The following is a 19,070-nucleotide window of genomic DNA, read 5'->3' as shown; positions in this document are numbered from 1 at the left end:
GTATGTATGGTGAGGTCTTTCAGTTGACCCATGGATTAGGAACCTAATGCCTGCTAGGAGAGTTCCACATACTCTGGGAGCTAATTTGGGATTAGACTTTTCCATTGAGAGGGATATCTCATTTTTCTCTTTCCTTTATTTTGTTTTAATTTAATTTTTTATTTAATTTAAAAAATTTTTTCATTTTATTTGTGTTTTCTCTCTCTTTTTTTGTGTTGAGACAGGCCCTTTCTTATAAGTGCTAGGCAGATAGTAAAACCTGTAATTTGGGCATTTTAAATGGAGCTCCACAGTAACCTCAAGCCCCATTTGTGCAACATCTCCATCCTAGAAAGCTAAGGAGTATGACACATTAGATTTCAAGACACAAGAAAGAATAATTTGCTTTATTGAATCAGGTCTTGCCATTTATTTGCCCAGTTTGAGAGCCTTGATTGAGTAAATGTTGAAAGCCGTTAAGTACCTTATAGAAACTGTGTATCACAAAAAATAAAATAATAAAATTAAGGAAAATCAGTGTACCTGCTCTGCTCTGGCAGGTTTCTTCTTAATTTTCCTGATTTGCTCCTCTGTGCAGCAGATCCCAGCATCCCTGATTAGAATGATCCATACCCAAGCATTCCTTAAACCAGCACCAGTTACATTTTAGATTCTCTGTTTAGTTTCTAGTCTACAGTTACATAAGCTATTAGTAGTCCTGGTACAATATCACATTTCTGGTGTCTCCTTTTATCTACATAATCAATCTGGTCAGCTGAATAAAACATCAGCAGAAGCAGTGAGATACCCACTCCAGGACCAAGGTTAAGCTAAGCACTCTGCACTCTGCCAAGGCCTAAGAATTCAGGGTTTCTTAAACTTTTTCCACTCGTGATCACTTCAGCACTTCTTAAACTGTGGGAAAGTCTCCATAAATCACTTTGCAAACTTTAAAGTGCCGTACGAATGTTAATTATCATTGTTATCGTTATCATCATAGCACCAGCCGAATGTCTGCAAAGAGAGTCCTTTCCGGTACCCTTCATCACTTACCCTGGGACCAATCCTCTCCTGGGATTAGCAGGGGCCCTATGGCAATTTACGTATGGTCATTGATCCTTCCCAAAGCCTGAGTGCTGGATAAAGTGGCTCTTGGAACCTTGAGTAAAATGTGTGCAAGTGTGTCATTCCACATGTTATATCGTAAAAAGAGAGAATTCCAGCCTCATAGTCCAAAAAAATTCCAATCCTTTCGGGATCGTGATCTATTGCTATTCGTGTCCTTTCTCCATTATGAAATGCCCAGTATTCTAGATCGAATCTTTTTAAACACCAAGACTCTCGATTAAACCCCAAACGACTGGCTTCAGAATCTCCTTTGCGCTCAATAGAAGAATAGGCTACCCCTATCCACCATCCTATCCCAGACTTGAGTAAATCCACCTCCCAATAATGACTCCCAGAAAAGAAAGAGTCCCGGCTCAGCACCTGCCACAGTTTATCAAACCTCTGGGGATTACATAATTGAATCTTGCCAATCAAAACACAGGTCACAGTCAAACGGTCTTCAGACAGCCGCAGCCGGGGATGCATTGTGTCTGGCTCCAGGGTTGGGATTCTGGCATCTGTTTAAAGACAATGCCCCAAATGAATTAGCCATTCTTTCCAAAATATAGCAAAACAACAAGAATAAGACACCTGAATAATCTGAAACATTCAGAGAAGGATATTTTGGTTAATTGTAAGTTAATCAGGCCCTTGGTTATGTTTCAAGCTGTGTTAAAAGCCTTTCTAAATTGTATCAGGTTTTTTTTATGCTTTTGTTTTTTTGCCAGTATATGACAAAAATTTGGCTCTTCCTTCAATGAATGAGAATCTTGAAATCATGACAGATACATCACCATGAAGAACTATGATCATTAAATGGGACTGTAGATGTAAATGGTATAGAAGTTGCTAGTCGTCAGGGATTTATTAAGTTTTCTGATTTGCTTTTCCTTCCTCCCCCCCACTCCCATCCTGCAGTGCTTATACTATGCTTAGTGCCGGGTCCCACATTTTGGGACAGATATTGATAAGCTGGAGTGCACCCAAAAGGGAGACTAGGACATTGAAGGTTCTTGTGATCATGTTACACAAGGATTATTTGAAGGAACTAGAGATATTTCACCTGAGAAGAAAAGCCTTGGGGGTTGGGGGTGGGGGTGGGTGGGTAGCTTTCTTTAAATGTTTGAAGGTCAATCCTATAGAAGAGACATTAGACTTGTGATGCTTGGCTCCAGAGGACAGAACTAGGAATACAAGGATAGAGTTGGAAGGACCTCATGGGCCCTCTGGTTCAACCCTCTCACTTTAGAGATGAGGAAACTGAGGTCAAATTTGAACCCACATGCTCTGATTTCAGGGCCCAGAATCTGTCTGCTTCACCAAGCTGTCTCTTAACTGGTGAGAAGCATCAAGTCAGATTTAGGATTGATGTAAAGAAAAACTTCCAACAGTTAAAGTCATCCAGAAATTGAACAGGCTGCCTTGGGAGGCACTGGGTTTCTTCTCACTTATGGATGACCACTTTGGACAGACTTTATAGAGGAGACACCTGGCCAGATACTGATAAGACTAGAGGGACTTTAAGGTTCTTTCCAACTCTGAGATTCTGCAAAATAAGAACAGCCCAAAAATACAAGTTTAGAAAGGTGGAGGCTATATAGGAGGATATGAGGTTTCTTAATTCATAAATGTTATTCACCAAATCTTGGAATCCCCTAGGAGCAGAGATTCCCCTTTAAAATACAGTGGGATAAATTTGGAACACAGAAAGGGAACCCTAACTTTACAGAACAAGTGTTCATTTATGGAATTCACCATACCAAGATGTGGTAGTAAGACCTGGGAAAAAATATTTTAGAAAAGGTTCAAAAGAAGGGGTTTGGACAAATCAAACTCATGGAAAATCCATTTCAAGAGAAATTAGTAAATTTAGGGACATCCCTAAACTTTTCAAGTTGATGATATCACATGACTTAATGTTTATCTTCACAAGCTGGAATTCATTTAATCCTCTCAACATCCCTGTGAATTCACAGGGTTGCTCCTTTTCCTCCTCACTATTATTATTAGGCTTGGAATGATGATTTCATTAATTCAGGAAATTCCATTGACTATTCTGCAACTCATTGTCTTAGAGAGTTATTTGGTGGCCCTGAGAAGTTAAATGACTTTTCTAGGGTCGCATGATATATCAGAGGTGAGGCTTGACTCGAGTTCTTCCTAACTCTATCCACCATGCCCCAATGCCTCTCAAAGTAGTTACTACCATCCTCATTTTACAGTTTAAGAAATTGAGAATCAGAGAGGTTAAGTGTATTGACTAAGGCCACACAGGTAGATTTGGGACCCAAACTGAATTCTTCTGACTCCCAAATCTGGATTCTTTCTATTATACATGCTGCTACCAGGGAAGAAAATATTGCTCTCTTTTGGGGGGGGTGATTTCTTTCTTCTTTTTCTTCCTTCCTTTCTCTCTTTCTTTCAGAACTAGGACTGTATTTCATTGGCATAGCAAACCCCTACTGAGGAAATTCCTCTCAAGTTCAGACAGGCTTCTGCTTTGCATTTATAGTCATAATGAGTTGCCTGTAGCACTGAAAAATTAAGGGACTTGCCCAGGATTGCAAAGTCATTATATGCCAAAGGCAGCACTTGAACCCAGGTCTTCATGACTCCACAGCTGGCTCTCTAACCACTCTACCACACTGCTTATAATCAATGTCCTTTTACGGTTGTACCTTGGTGTCACTGTGAGAGGTAGAAGCCTGAGCTTGATGAGCCATGAATCTGACTCAGTGTGACATTTTTAAGGTTCTTAAAATATTAACCCGGGTATGTGCATCCTCTTAAGCAATTTTCCATACTTCATAATAAGCAATTCAAAACATTCTGTCTCTGTCAGAGCTATGAAGATACAGCTTCCCTATGCTACTCATGAACTCTTCCCTTCAGCTCTGTCCTACTCAGCAAAGACGGCATTGGTTCATAGAATGATTGCCTGCTTATCTTCCTCCTCCTCTTGACATCATCATACTCTGTGGGTACTCAGATACTTTTACCTGGAAGGCCTCCAGAAACTTGTAATGATTAACTGGAGCATGCATGCAATTATATTTAAATTTACTCTCACTAATGCCACTCCAAGGTGGACAGCACGGTGGCATGGCAGGAAGAACACTGGAAAGTGAATCTGGACACTCGGCTTTTAGTCTTACTTCTGCAATCTGCTTATGGGAACCCTCAGGCAACTTACTTAGCCTAAGTCTCAATCTGCTCTTCAACTGGCCCAGATCTCTAAGGTTCTTTATGGCTCTAACATACTATGATTCTATCCAGCATCCACATTTAGGCCTCCATCTCCTGACTCCCACCCCACTTCAACCTATGTGAATACATTAAAAACTGGGCTAATATATTCTTTATTATTGTCATGTCCTCATGTGGGCCAGAGTCATTACTGAGGATCATTTTATCTATTTGCTATGATGTCTCTGGAGAGATTTAGGACTTTTCTCGTCAGTATATTTCCGAAAGACGATTTGCGTGATTTGTTTAGAATGCTGCAGTACCAATGGTGTGGTCACTCACTCAACCCCATGAAGAGCTGCAGGCACAAGAGGAACAGGCATGAAGGCGAAGCAGCCATGAGTAAGTCCTGTTATGTCCCGTGCTAGCTGAACTGTACAGTCTGTCTGCTAGTGATACAGTTTAGTAACAAATGACTTTTAAGTAATACCAGACAATATTTTTTAAAGTTTCACATAATGGTCACACCCCACCTTTGTGCAAAAAAAAATTTGGCATAAAATCTGTAACGATTATGCAGTGAGATGTGGTAGGTACTTGATACAACGCTTGCTGCCTTGTCGCTTACCAAAGCCTTCTCTTTTCCAGGGGAAATATCCTCAGTTTTTTCAAATAGTGCTTGCATCACATGGTATTAAGTCCCCTTTCTGTATCAATTACTCTATGCTTGACTAGGCTCCAGAATCATAGAACTGCAGAATTAGAAGGGAACTCAGAGGCCACCTTGTCCAAAATCTACCTGAAGCACTCCATAACCCATGGGGAATTATCCAACTAGTGGTCATACTGTGTCTGACGCTCATTTGGATACCTCGGGTAACCTGCTACCTCTCCTGAGGCAGCTCATTCTGTTTCTGGACAAGTGCTCATTCTTAGGGAGATTTCTTTTACAGTATATTGACCTGAAACATGCCTTCCTGGAATTTCCATCCATTGGTCCCATTCTGCCATCTGCGGCCAAGCAAAATTAATGGCATTCTTCTTCCACATGATAATGCTTCAAACATCTGAAGACAGCCATCATGCCCTTTCTTTGTCTTTTCTCTTTGCCTTTTGTTTTTTGTCATGCCTTCTCCCTTCCAAGCTAAACTGGGGGGAGGGGGGATGGGGGGGAGGAGCGGTCTTTAGCCTGATGTCTTTCACCATGCTCTCTTACCCCAAAATGAGAAGAAGTGTGAAAGAGTGGAAAGAATACAATTCATCAATGAATAGGTGTTTAAATCCTGGGCCTGTCTCTCTCACACACACACACACACACACACACACACACACACACACAGTACTGCCACTATTTTTATCCCCACTTTTTACAGATGAGGAATAGGAGCCTGAGAGAAGTTAAATGATTTGCCTAGGAGTAAAAAAAAAATTAGGTATCTGAGGTGGGATTTGAACCTAGGTTTCCCTACTTCCAAATCTGGTGTTCATTCCACTCCACCAGGCTTCCTTTCAGTCATGTAGCCTTATTGGACTTTGATCTCTTTATCTATGAAATGAGTTGGAGTAGATAATCCATAATCTTAGAATACTATCAGATCAATTTTTCCAACCAATATGCATGTATTATGATTCTGAATCACTCTTTATCTGGATTCTCACCTATGACGCGGCTTATCAGTTTCTCCCCAAATTGTGACCCTTAGAATTAGAAACTTTCAGATGTGTGCTCTCCAGGTAAAAGTGGAATGGAATGATCACATCCCACGTTCTAGATACCGTGCTTCTATTTACGCAGATTTCATTAGTTTGTTTGTTTGTTTTCTGGCTACTAAGCAGCACCACTAATAAAAATAGTGCTTGATCTCCACCCAAATGGCTTGGTTATCTCACGTGGAATATTTTCTAACCCACGTCACTCTCAACCTGTGCCTGCACAGTTGATTTTTAGAGCCTACGTGCAGGACTTTGCATTTATCACTGTTAAATTTCATCTCAGATTTAAAAATCCTTTGGGGCAGGGGTGTTGTGGTCCAGTGTGGTTTGACTTTCCATGACCAACACTGATTCTAATGCTTTAAAATGCAACTAAAATACTTTGTTTTGACGAGGAAAACATTTTAAAATAATGAAAGTATACTCTATCTCAATTTGTATGTGAAAATAGAAAGTGTCATAGATTTATGCCAAAAGTCCACAGCCTTATGCTATTCTATGTTCCTTTACACACCAACGTTACCTTACATTTTAAGAAGAGTGAACGCTCAGGTGTGGGTGTTGTTTTCAGCAATGTGCCGGGTTTCGACTTGGACGATACAGAAAGCTGACTGCAGATATCTAGAAGAAATTGCAAGAGACTTGTTACGCACCCAGAGAAACAACTCGCCGTTCTAGTCTGTAGTGGTTTTGATTCTTTTTTCTGAAGTAAAATTTAACCTTACTGTATTACGGGTGATTGAGGAAGAAGTTAGGAAGAAAAAAAAAAAGCATATTTACTGGTAGCAATACAGGAAGGCAGCCTCAGTCTGTACCAGATGATAGGCAGAGAGAGACTATTCTAGTCCAAAAGCAAGTCTTGGAAATTGGAACAAGGAGTTAGGTAGGGCTGATAGTTCCTAAGAAATTGAAGTGGAAAAGCGTGGCTGGGCACATACAAAAATGGGAAGATGGTGGGCACAGTGTTTTAGAGATGAGGTAGGGTCAGATAACAAGTTTTTATTACAGGCAGGTAAATTTAGGATCAACAGTATGAGTTAAGTCAGTGGTCCCTGGGCAATATTGATGCATGCTTTTGCACCTGATCAAGAAGAAATTACAAAAACAGGTGGTATAATCTTCTTTTCTCTTCTCCTTTCTTCTCCCCTCCCTTCTCCTTTCCCCACCCTTCTCCTCTCCTTCCCCATTCCCTCTCCTTTCCCTTTCTCCCTTTCTTCTCTTCTACTCTCTCTCCGCCATGTCCTTTTCCTTTCTTTCCTCCCTCTTCTCTCCCCCATCTCTTTTCCTCTTATCTCCTCTCTCCTTCCCATCTCCTCTCCTTTTTCATCTTTCTTCTCTTCTCCTCTTCCTTCTTCTATGCTTTACCATTTTCTCTCCTCTTCTCTCTTTTGTTTTCCTTTCCCATTTCCTTTCCTCTCCTCTCCCCTTCTCTTTCCCTTCCTTCTTTCCTCCCCTGCCCTCTCCACCTCATCTCCTCTTTCCTTCCTTTGTTCCATCCTTCCTTTGCTCCTCCTTTATTCCCTACTTACTACGTGTGGAACACTGTGTTAATTCTGTGCATACTTCAAAAGTGCTTGGAGTAGATTTATTTTTGATTTGGGGTGTCTTATTGTGGCATTATTTAACCTTCTGGAGGCTTTTCACTTTCTTTTCCCTCTCCCCAAATGTTCACGTATTGTGTGTTCCTCCTTTTTTCCTTACTCATTGTTTCAGTTGTCCTTTTCACTTTTCTGTAAAGTACTTTTCCCCAGAAGGATTTATTTCATTCCCCTTAGCTTCAGTAAAATGATTTACCTTCTTTAAGGCGAACTTCCAGTGGCAACTGCAGAGTGGTAAAAACAGCCGTTGCTAAGTTCCTATAGTAGGTCTTAGCATGTTCGAACTTGACAGGTACTGGATGGCATAGTTCTGTAGGAATCAGCTGCTGCCTCATTTCCTTTTCTGATGCTGTATATTCCTAAAGGTAAGAAAATTGATTTTATGTTTGGTTTACACAAATCTGTGAAAGGGAAAAGAATGTCTCTGCCCTCTTTACGCCTACTTACCCACAAAACTCAGAAGCCCATTCCCTCCACTGACTTTCACATTATTTAGCTTGGATTCCCTCCAGTGAAGTCCTACTCCGGTGTCTCATTGTGGGACGGAAGTGACCTATGTTCTAAAAAGCTCTTCTAGGAGAGCATAAACATTGACAGGTAGGGGCACAGAATGTCTATCATTCAAACAGCAGCCTGGCTAAGGGCAATGAGTCTCATCAATCTGTGGCTCACGAAGCATTTATTAAGAGCCTACCCTTCACCAGGCACTATACTGAATACTGGGCATACAAAGCCAAAAGAAAACAAAAACATTCCCTTCCCTCAAGCAGCTTACATTCTAATGCGGGAGACAACATATATAAATCAGAGCATACACAAGACATAGGAGTAGATGGAGTACAACCTTAGGAGGGGTTGGCACTACCAACTGGGGAAAGGGGGAAGAGAAGGGACTGGGAAAGGCCTCCTAGAAGAAATTGTGCTAGAGGTGAGTCTTAAAGAAAGTCGGGGGTTTCATGACTCAGAAGTTAGGAAGGCATGGGGAAAAGCCAGTGCTAATGAGTATTTCTGTCATGACAACTCTCAGAGATCATCTACTAAACTGCAAAAGAGTTACTATCTGTGTCAATGAACGGGCAGTGTTGGGTAATGGATAGAGTGCTGGAGTAGGAGATGGGCAACCTTGGGTTCAAATCCTGCCTCTGACACTTCCTAGATGTAAGACCATGGACAAGTTAACGAACCTCTATTTCCATATCTGTAACATGGGAAAAATAAAACTTTCAGTCCCTTTTACACAGGGCTGCTGAGAAGCACAAATGAGATAAACTATACAAAACTCTTCGTAAACCTTAAAGCTTTATCTAAATGTCCACTATTATACTGTTATTATTAAGGGTGCACTTACAGCATAGAAAGCAAAAGTCCTTGAAGCATGAGCTTGAAAATATGAGCATATGCCTACAAATAATATATTTTATATATTGTTATTTATATATTACATTTAAATTTATAAATATAATTGTATAATATGTATAAATATATTCATATTATGTTTTTATTTATATATTATGTTTTTAATATGATAAAAGTTTATTTTTCCAAAATAGTCAATTTTTATTTTAAAAAATCTAGTCAGAAGCTCACATTTCTATAGTACTTTAAAGTTTATGAAACAAATTTCTATAGCAACCCTATCGGAAATTGCCAGTAATAGGATCCTCATTTCATAGATGAGGGAACTGAAGCTTAGAGGAAATGGTCACACAGCCAGGTCTTCTGACCTCAAGGCCAGCTCCCTTCCCAGCATACCACACTGCTTAACAACATGATAACTGGAAGGATTTTTTTAAAAAAAGAACAAATAAGAAAATAAAATATATTAAGATAGTGTATAACCTACCCTCAACTATACACTCTTTGGCAGCTTGAAGAAAGGAAGCCTTATCTATTGTGACTTGGACAAACCACATCAGTAATACTGCATTCAGATCAGGACACAACACGATAAGAGGACCACCAATGAACCAAATACATCCAGAGAAGGGGCCTCAGAACAGTCAAAACCATGCCATGGCTGACAAATATTAATTAAGCAACAACTGTACACTATGCTAGGTGCGAAGAATGATGATGAAGTAACACCTAGTCTTTGGTATTGAAGACGGTTCAGTCTGATGGAAAAGGGATGACAACAATATAAACATAAAATCAGACAGGATTATATTGTATTATGTATGATATATCCATCTCTAGAACTCTCCGTCTGTCTCCATATCTATGCCTACCTATGAATGAAACATAGGACATATAATGAGCAGTTGTGGGAATTGAGCAAGCTTGGTCCTGAAGAAGGCAAAGAAAGGTCTTCAAATAGCTGTCTTCAACTATCTTAAAGGCTACCATATGGAAGAGGAATTGGAGATACTGTGCTTATCCCCATGAGGGATAATTAGGACTCATTTTGGTTCAATATAAAGAAGACCAATGGCTGTCCCCAAATGGCATGATTGACCTTTTGAGAGTGTTGGTGTTGAGGGAGATTCCTGTGTTGCATAAGAGGCACAGTGAGATAACCTCAAAGGTTCCTTTTTTAAAAGAAGGACACTGTTGGGATATTAGAAGGATTTTTAATGAGTGTGGTCCTTTGGATATTCTATGTTGCAGATGATGGTCCCCCTCCAGCTCTAAATCTATGATCCTATGATATGTTTATTGAATCAAGCCCTTGAACACTGTAGGGTCTCCTAAATGGGATTCATAATCATTCAAGAGACTTCAGCTTAATTATTCACATAGGAAAAGCCGAGTGCATGAAGAATGACTTGGGTAGATGGACAAGCTCTTAAGCTGGTCCATCAGTACATATGTCTTGGATAGACACTGTGGACAAACAATGAGCAATGGTCAGAGCTGAAGAGCAAAGTGGAGTGGACTGCCTTTGGGTTATCAAGCAATCACCTTTGATGACTCCAAGCTTCTCCCTGAAACAAAAGCCCATCTTTTGAATAATGATACTTTTCTGGTGATCTTATATGGCTATGAAATACTACAATGTCCAAAAAATTACAGCTGTAGGTCACCCAAAGGATAATGCAAAAGTAGGTGGTGGGTATGAGTAGGCTGTAAAATGTTACCAACAAGGAGCTACTGGAAGAAGTCAGGATATCATTAAAGACATCTCAGCTTTAGCCACAATACCAAGGCCAGGGAAAATGGGAAGCATGTGACTAGACTGAAGAGATGGCTTTCTTTTTCTTTAATATTGTTGGAGCTCTTTGAATTCAAAATTGATTTAACCCTTAAAAAGAATAAAAACTTTTCCCCCACTAGTCTAGAATCTGGCATAGATCTAGAAATGTCGAAAGATTGTGAATTTTCCCCCAACCTTTGGCAAGGCTAAGGTAATAGGCTACCAAGACTCTTAATGAGGAGAAAGTTAATTTTACAGAATATGACCTGAGTAGACTAAAAGGAGCAGAAGAGTTTTAAGGATCCATGTGTTCTGTGTTCTCTCTTTGATTTTTCTTCCTGGTGGGAAGAGAAAAAAGTGACAGCACACCTGTCTCTTCTTTTCTGTCTGTGTTTTCCTGTTTATCTATCTGCCTTTCTTTGGTCTGAAGTTGAGAAGCCTACATGATTCTCATGTTAACTTAGGTCCCACTAGGTACAGGATTGGCAATCTAGTTTCATCCCATGTACAAGAATGCTTGCTTATCTGCATTATATCTTTAGGGTTTTTTTGGTATTTTTTTTGTCCTAATGATTTAGTTGCTACTGGGAACTTTGTGAGGAAGCTCTCGCTATCAATTTAAGTCACTGGGGTCACCCATTCTGCAACTGACAGTGTTATAGGGTTGTCTGGGACAATGACGAGTTAAGTAACCTAAGATCACACAATCAGTGTCAAAGACAGGCTTTAAACCCAGGTGTTCCTGAGCATGAGGTCAGCTCTTTATACCTCATGCCTCTCATCTTTAGAGTTTCTGTTAAGAAATGTATTCTCAATTTGTAGAAGTTGCATAGATTTTATATATTTCTACTGAAGTAGGAAGTTGTCTGAAAGTTTAAGTGCTTACTAATCATCCTTATGAGGTGGTGCAGTGGATAGAACACAGGAAATGGGGTGAGGAAGACCAGCCTTAGACGCTTCCTAGCTAGGGGACCCCTGGCAAGTGACTTAACCCTGTTTGCCTCAGGTTCCTCATCTGTAAAATGAGCGAGAAGGAAATGGCAAACCACTCCGCTATCTTTGCCAAAAAAATCCTAAATGGGGTCATGAAGACTGAACTGAAACTACTCAACATCAATCATCCTTAACTATTTCTTTCCAGTTCTCTTGAGAAAAATGGTCTCTATTTCTTAATAGTTTCTAGAAAGTTTTCTCTAGTGTACCCTGATACAGCAGGAGGGACAGAAGAGAGAGGAAACATAAGCATCAGGGTATAGTGGACAGAAAACTGGCCTCAAAGCTAGAAGACCTGGGTTCCACTTTGTAAAGCCAATCAGAGATCTTTCCTACCCATTGAATAGGCTTCAGGTGGGGCTTTAGGTGGGGCCAAGGGAGGTCTGATTAGATCTCTGTTCCCAAGTAGGGAACCCCTAGTTACTAGGTGCTAAACCAATGTGGAAGTGAAGCCCTCAGGACCCTAAGGGGAGTTGCTAAGACCAGAGCCAATGGTATGTGCCTAAATTCTGGTTAATCAGATGATGTTCTAGTTGATGGGATGACAGTTAAGGACTGTATAAAATGACAGAACAGAGCTTGGAGAAGCAGAGGAGGAGGAAGCAGGAAAAGGAGAAGCAGAAGGAGGAGCAGCAGAAGGAGAACCAGCAGAAGCTGGAGCCATAGAAGCTGGAGAAGAGGAAGCTGAGGAGCAGAAGAAGCTGAAGTACTAGGCACTGAAGAAGCCTAGAAACTGAAGGAGCAGCAGAGGCTGGAGAAACTGAGGATTAGGAGGAGCAGAAACTGAGAACTGAGGACTGAGAGCAGTGTTGAGGTTTGGGACCTGTGAGTGATCTTCTTACAGACCTGAGTTTAAGGCCTGCCTCTTACACTGATTGTGTGATCTTGGACAGGTCACTTAACTTCTTAGGGCCCTAGCATTGGGGGGAAGCACAAGTATGGTTTGGCTTGCTGCCATAGTATTTTTCTGTAATCTCCTGGTTACTATTGTGAGGTGGGTTTATTGGTTCTGGAAGGTTTTTGCCACAATATTGAATTAGGGGCATTAGTCCTTGGGTCTGGTCCTTTGGAGTTTAAATAAATGCTTTAATTCCTCTGCCTTCTACTTACAGAATTCCTTATATCCTGCGATTCTGAACCATTCAGGCATGCTCATGGTCTTCTTTGAGGTCATGAATTTTGTCTTAATGATACAGAGTTCCTCCTCTGGCACATATTGGCTGTGTGACTCTGAGCAAGGCGCTTAATTTCTCAGTGCTCTAGGCAACTAAAATTAAAAGTTGCAGAGAAGTTTTTGACCTAAACTGGTGATTTCACCTGGGTAGGAAACTCTAGGAATGCAGATCAGCAACTGTCCTGCTATTTATGATCTCTGAAAGTTGCCTGGGGGGCACTAAAGGGTTAAGTGAGTTGCCCAGAATCCTATAGCTGGAAAATGTCAGAGGAAGGTTTTGAACCCACATTCGTCTCTTGACTCTGAGGCTGGCTCTCTATTCAGAACTCCATGCTGTACTACATATTCTTGTTGTTTAGACGCTTTGGTTGTGTCCAACTCTTCGTGACCCCTTTTAGAGTTTTCTTGGCAAAGATACTGGAGTAATTTTACCATTTCCTTTTCTAGCTCATTTTACAGATGAGGAAACTGAGGCAAATAGGGTCAGTGACTTGCCCAAGGTCATACAGCTAGTTAGTGTCTGAGGCTGGATTTGAACTCAGGAAGATGAGTCTTTCTGATTCTATGCCTAGTGTTCTATCCACTGTGCCATCTAGCTGCCCTGTACTATGTTTACTGAATTGAATGTTAGTTTGGGTACACAGCAGGCAATAATTATTTGTTGAAGTAAATAAGAGTTTGACTATACTGAACCACTTATTTTATGTCTGGGTTTGATCACCCCTGGATGGAGTTACTATAGACACTGGAGACCTGTGGGTCTGAGAAACTGAGACAGGTAACAAGTACCAGGAGGTCTTTCTATCGCCCTGCTCCCCATCACTGCGGCTATCATTGAAAGTGATTCCACCGTGCTGTCCCCGCCACCACTGGGATGGAAAGAGGCTGATGGATTCAGATAAATGTACATTTGGAGCAATTCTCTAGAAATTCTACTTTTGTGTGCAGAGACACAGAAAAGGGGGGAAATGCAAGTGTGTGTGCACGCCTTTAATGATGACTCAAAGTTCACTGACCGGTTAATTTTTGGACTGTCTGGCTACTTTTAAGATAAACTGTGGAGGGCATATGCTTTTGGTATGGGTAGAGTAAATGCTATTTCCTTCTTCTGCCCCTTTTCTAAATGCGCTCCAGCAGGTGAAACGGGGCGGGGGGGAAGCTAGGTGACGCAGCAGATAGAGCACTGGGCTTTAAGGCAGGAAGACCTGAGTTCAAATCCAGCCTCAGAAACTTCCTTGCTGTGTGACCTTAGGCAAGTCACTTAAGCTCGTTTTGCCACTGGAGAAGGAAATGGCAAACCGCTCTACTATTTTTGCTGAGAAAACCTAGAGGTCCAAAGAGTCACGAAGAGTAGGACATGACTGAAATGACCAAGCAACGACAAGGTGAGAAGGAGTTCTGTCTTTTTACAATATCTGGACCAATCTAAGCTTCCTTAGCAAATGATACTATCCATTGTAAATGAAGTCTTATGCTGTATCCCAAGCAACCCCATTTTCTCATTGTGAAGCAATGCACCAATGCATGAAATGAGAAGGAAAAAAACCAAAGAAGACAGGGCTCTTAAAGTGCTTCAAATGCCACATAAATATAGACACTAATCACTATGAACTAAGATTAGTGGTTGATGACTTAAGTGCCAGAAATCTCTTGTTACCTGTAGCAACCGAACAGGATCTTGCTGTTGGTGTATTCTTTGGATCTTCCTGGAAAGGTTGTCTATGATGTTAATTCGTTCTTGACCCAATTCCACTTGCTCATGATATGTTCTAAATGCCTGTTCTGTGTTTTTATCAAGGAATTTCTTTGCAACCATTTCCTCTTCATCAAGTAATAACCGCAATTCACTAAATTTTCCTGTTAGCCAGATTTTGGTAGCCTCAGAATGTTCCTAAAAATAAAATGATTTTTAAAAAATTTCCAACTGATCATCCATTTCTCATACATGGCTGACTAGCATTATGCCAGGGACTAGGGATAGAAGTGAATATATGTGTGTGTGAGGCGGGGTAGGGGTAAGGGAAGGGGTGGGGGGTGTGTAGGATGGTAAATACTCCTCTGAAACCTGGAGAATAAAAAACATTCCCTGAGCCATCAGGTTCCCTTCTTTAAAAAAATCAATTTTTTTCCAATCACAAGTAAAGACAATTTTTAACATTCATTTAAAAAATTTTTTGAGTTACAAATTCTCTCCCTCCCTTCTCCTTCTCCCACCCCGAGACAGTAAGCATTTTGATACAGGGTATACATGTGCAATCATGCAAAACATATTTCCATGTTAGTCACATTGTGAAAGACACAGACCAAAAAAAGCCGATGAAAAAATAAAGTGAAAATGGTACGCTTTAAATCTGCGTTTAGACTCCATCAGTTCTTCCTCTGGATGTGGACAGCATTTTTCATCATGAGTCTTGTGAAATTGTCTTGGATCATTGTATCGCTGAGAATAGCTAAGTCATTTACACTTGATTGTCATACAATATTGTGTTACTGTGTCCATGTTCCCCTGGTTCTGCTCACTTCACTTTGCATCAGTTCATGTAAATCTTTCCAGTTTTTCTGAAAGCATCCTGCTCATCATTTCTTATAGCACAATAGTGTTCCATTACATATACCACAACTTGTTCAGCCATTCCCCTACTGATGAACATCCCCTCAATTTCTAATTCTTTGACACCACAAAAAAGCGCTATAAATATTTTTGTACAAATAGGTCATTTTCCCTTTTTTTTCCCCCCTAAAATTCTCTTTGGGATACAGACCTAGTAGTTGTGTTGCTGGATCAAATAGTATGCACAATTTATAGCCCTTTGGGCATAGTTCCAAATTGTTCTCTGGAATGGTTGGATCAGTTTACAAGTCCACCAACAATGCATTAATGCGCCAATTTTCTCACACCTTCACTAACATTTATCATTTTTCTTTTCTGTCATATTAGCCAATCTGATAGGTGTGAGATAGTACCTCAGAGTTGTTTTAATTTGCATTTCTCTAATCAATAGTGATTTAGAGAATTTTTTTCTTATGACTATAGATAGTTGTGATTTCTTCATCTGACCATATATTGATTGGGGAATGACTTGTACTCTTATAAATCTGACTCAGTTCTCTATATATTTAAGAATGAGGCCTTTATTAGAGACACTTGCTATAAAAATTTTTCCCCAGCTTCTTGCTTTCCTTTTAATTTTGACTGTATTGGTTTTGTTTGTGCAAAATCTTTTTACTTTGATATGATCAAAATTATTCATTTTATATCTCATGTTCTCTATCACCTGCTTGGTCATAAATTTTTCCCTTCTCTATAGATATGACAGGTAAACTATTTCTTGTTCTCCTAATTTTATGGTTTATGGTTATTCTCCTAAGTTTATGGTTTCAACCATTTGTGTCTAAATCATATACCCATTTTGACTTTATTTTGGCATACAGTGTAAGATGTTGGTCTATACCTAGTTTCTGCCATACTACTTTCCACAAGTTCCCTTCTTAACAGGTGGTCAGAAGGGTGGTACAGATTCCCTTCTCAAGGGAAACAATTTCATCAGAGAGGGCCCAGACTACCCGGGGAACTGACCTCCAATCACCCCCTTGAATCCCTCACTCCCTCTGACCTGCTATTCTTTGTGTTTTGGAGAGGGGAAGGCAGGGCAATTGGGGTTAAGGTGACTTGCCCAAGGTCACACAGCTAGTAAGTGTGTCAGATGTCTGAGGCCGCATGTGAACGCAGGTCCTCCTGACTCCAGGGCCGGTGCTCTATTCACTGTGCCACCCAGCTGCCCCTTGACCTGCTATTCTTGTTACACTAATTTTCAACTCTGGGTATTTCATACCTTCCCTTTCCAAGCCTCATTTCTGGCTCCTGGACCTCTAAACGTCCCCCAGTGCCTGGGGCCTCTTCACCCTGGATGATTCAACTATCCCCATGGCCTTCTAAACATGGAGCATCCCACTCTATAAGACTTTCCCCCTTCTCCCATTGATGAGTGCCTCCAGCAGCCACCATTTTGTGGAGGTGCCTGGACTTGCCTTTATTCTCCTTCTGGTTCTTTTCGTGTACCTTTTTTCTCCCCTTTTCCCCTTTTCAGCTCCCTTTTGTGTGCTGGCTTCCTCCATTAGAATGTAAGCTCCCTGAAGACAGGGACTATTTTTTTCTTTTTGCTTGTATTTGTTTCCTTAGTCCTTGTTTAGACATTTCATTTGTATCTGACTCTTCTTGATCCCATTTGGGTTTTTTTTTGGCAAAAATACTAGAGTGGTTTGCCATTTTCTTCTCCAGCCCATTTTACAGGTGAGGAACTAAGGCAAATCACCAGCAGCAGCAGTAGCAGCAGACTCCCTTTATTCCCCACTTCTGGTTCTGTTCAGGTACCTTTTTCCTTCCCTTCCTTTTCAGCTCCCTTTTGTGTGCTGTCTTCCCCTTGCGAGCAGGGACTACCTTTCTTTTTGCTTGCATTTTTATCCTTAGTACTTAGCACAGAGGCATACAGCAAACCTTTAATAAGCACTTCTTTCTGTTCTTCCTTCCTTCCTTCAACACTTCCTCCCTTCCCTCCCTCCTTCCTTCAACACTTCCTTCCTTCCCTCCTCTCTCCCTCTCTTCCTCCCTCCCTCCCTTCCTTCCTTCCTCCCTCCCTTCCTCTCTCCCTTCCTTCCTCCCTCCCTCTCCCTTCCTTCCTCCTTCCCTCTCTCCCTCCCTCCCCTTCCTCTCTCCCTCCCTCCCTTCCTTCCTCCCTTCTTTCTTTTTCTCCCTGTCTGCCCACTCGCTTTTCTAGTCTTGCTCCTGGACTGCTCAATCCCCAAATCAAGCCAATTTCATCCAAATTTATGCTTCGCTTTTCCTGATGGCTTCTCATTGCTTCTTAGCAATCCCTTTATCCTAACTTATTGATTTCCTATCTCATTGTGCACAGTGACTCTTTCTAAACTTTGAAATCCTGTTCAAATACTCAGCCCCTTTCTCTTCTCTATACCAATAGCTTATTATTTCATTTATGTTTATCACTGAGAAATGTAGAGCCATCTTTTGTGATCAATCTAACAATCCTGTCTTCAAACCTCAAAACTTCTCAAGATATTCCTCCTTCCTTCCTGTCTTAGAGTTGAGGTGTCTCTATTCCTGCTTAAGGATAACTATTCCTCCTGTTCTAATGATCCCATTCCCTATCACATTCCTAGGATTTTGTTCTTTTGAGCATTTCTTATGAATTTTCAATTTCTCCCTTTCTAGTGACTCTTTCCCCCCTCCAACCCCTCTGTGTTCAGATCTCCATTCTCTTAAAAATATCTTTGGACATTGTGAACTTCACACATACACCCACAAACATGAACATTTCCACATATAAAGAACAGAGAAAAGAGGATTGTACATAGAGCAGTGTATCTATTTTCTACAGCTTTTTAAAGTATAAAGCTAACGCAGTAGGACCCACACTGTCCTGCTTTCTGAGTCCCCCTTTGAACTTCCTTCTGCTTTCTTCTGTTCACTTTCAGTTTTCATCAATGACCTCTTGAATTTTCCTATTCTTTTTCAAGATCATTACTATCCTCTCTCTCCGCACAAAAAAACCTGAAAGACGTTCTTTGTAACAAATGAGTATAGTCAAGCAAAATGAATTCACACATTGATCATGTCTAAAAATGTAAGTCTTATTCCGTCCTTATGTCCACCACCTCTCTATCAAGATTTGGGAAACGTGTTTCCTCATCAGTCTTCTGGACTTGTGTTTGATCATTGAATTAATTCAAGTTCTTAAGACTTTCAAAATTGTATTCCTATATAATGTTGTAATAATTGAATAAATTGTTCTATTTTTTCTACTCATTTAATTATGCATCAGTTCACACTAGTCTTCCCAAGTTTTTGTGAATCCATCCCTTTGGTCATTTTATGGCCCAACAGTATTCCATTCCAACCACAGATTGCAATTTGCCTAGCCACTCCTCATTTGCTGGGTACACGTTTTGTTTCCAGTTCTTTGCTATAATAAAAGTGCTACTACAAATTCTTATTTCTAAGAATAACTTCATTAATGCTTTTTATCCCACTGAGCTAACTATAGTCTCTCTCATTGCCAAATATCTTTAAAAAGTAGCCTACATCTGGTGTCTCTGCTGCTTAGCTCCCGCTTACTTTTTAACCCCTTGCAATCTGGCTTCCCTTTGTTAAAACTGCTCCTTCACAGTT

General features: G+C 40.6%; 1 protein-coding gene across 2 annotated transcripts in view; it reads right to left on the bottom strand.

Moving 5' to 3' along the window:
• Positions 1–357: 357 nt before the first annotated feature.
• TRIM14 (tripartite motif containing 14) overlaps positions 358–19,070 on the bottom strand; it is a 32,218-nt gene continuing 13,505 nt past the window's right edge. Inside the window, exons 3-6 of one of the 2 annotated variants that reach the window (XM_036739481.1) lie at positions 14,541–14,774; positions 7,780–7,942; positions 6,514–6,606; positions 358–1,604 (exon numbers count right to left, since the gene is read on the bottom strand). In XM_036739481.1, the coding sequence (XP_036595376.1) occupies positions 1,069–1,604; positions 6,514–6,606; positions 7,780–7,942; positions 14,541–14,774 (1,026 nt within the window). In that variant the 3' untranslated portion in view covers positions 358–1,068. The remainder of the gene's footprint in view (positions 1,605–6,513; positions 6,607–7,779; positions 7,943–14,540; positions 14,775–19,070) is intronic. The other variant, XM_036739482.1, reaches the window with a different exon arrangement.

Source organism: Trichosurus vulpecula, chromosome 9 (assembly GCF_011100635.1).
Source record: "Trichosurus vulpecula isolate mTriVul1 chromosome 9, mTriVul1.pri, whole genome shotgun sequence".
Taxonomy (NCBI): Eukaryota; Metazoa; Chordata; class Mammalia; order Diprotodontia; family Phalangeridae; genus Trichosurus; species Trichosurus vulpecula.
Note: the sequence above shows the minus strand (reverse complement) of the source record. Positions and strands in the feature narration are given on the sequence as shown.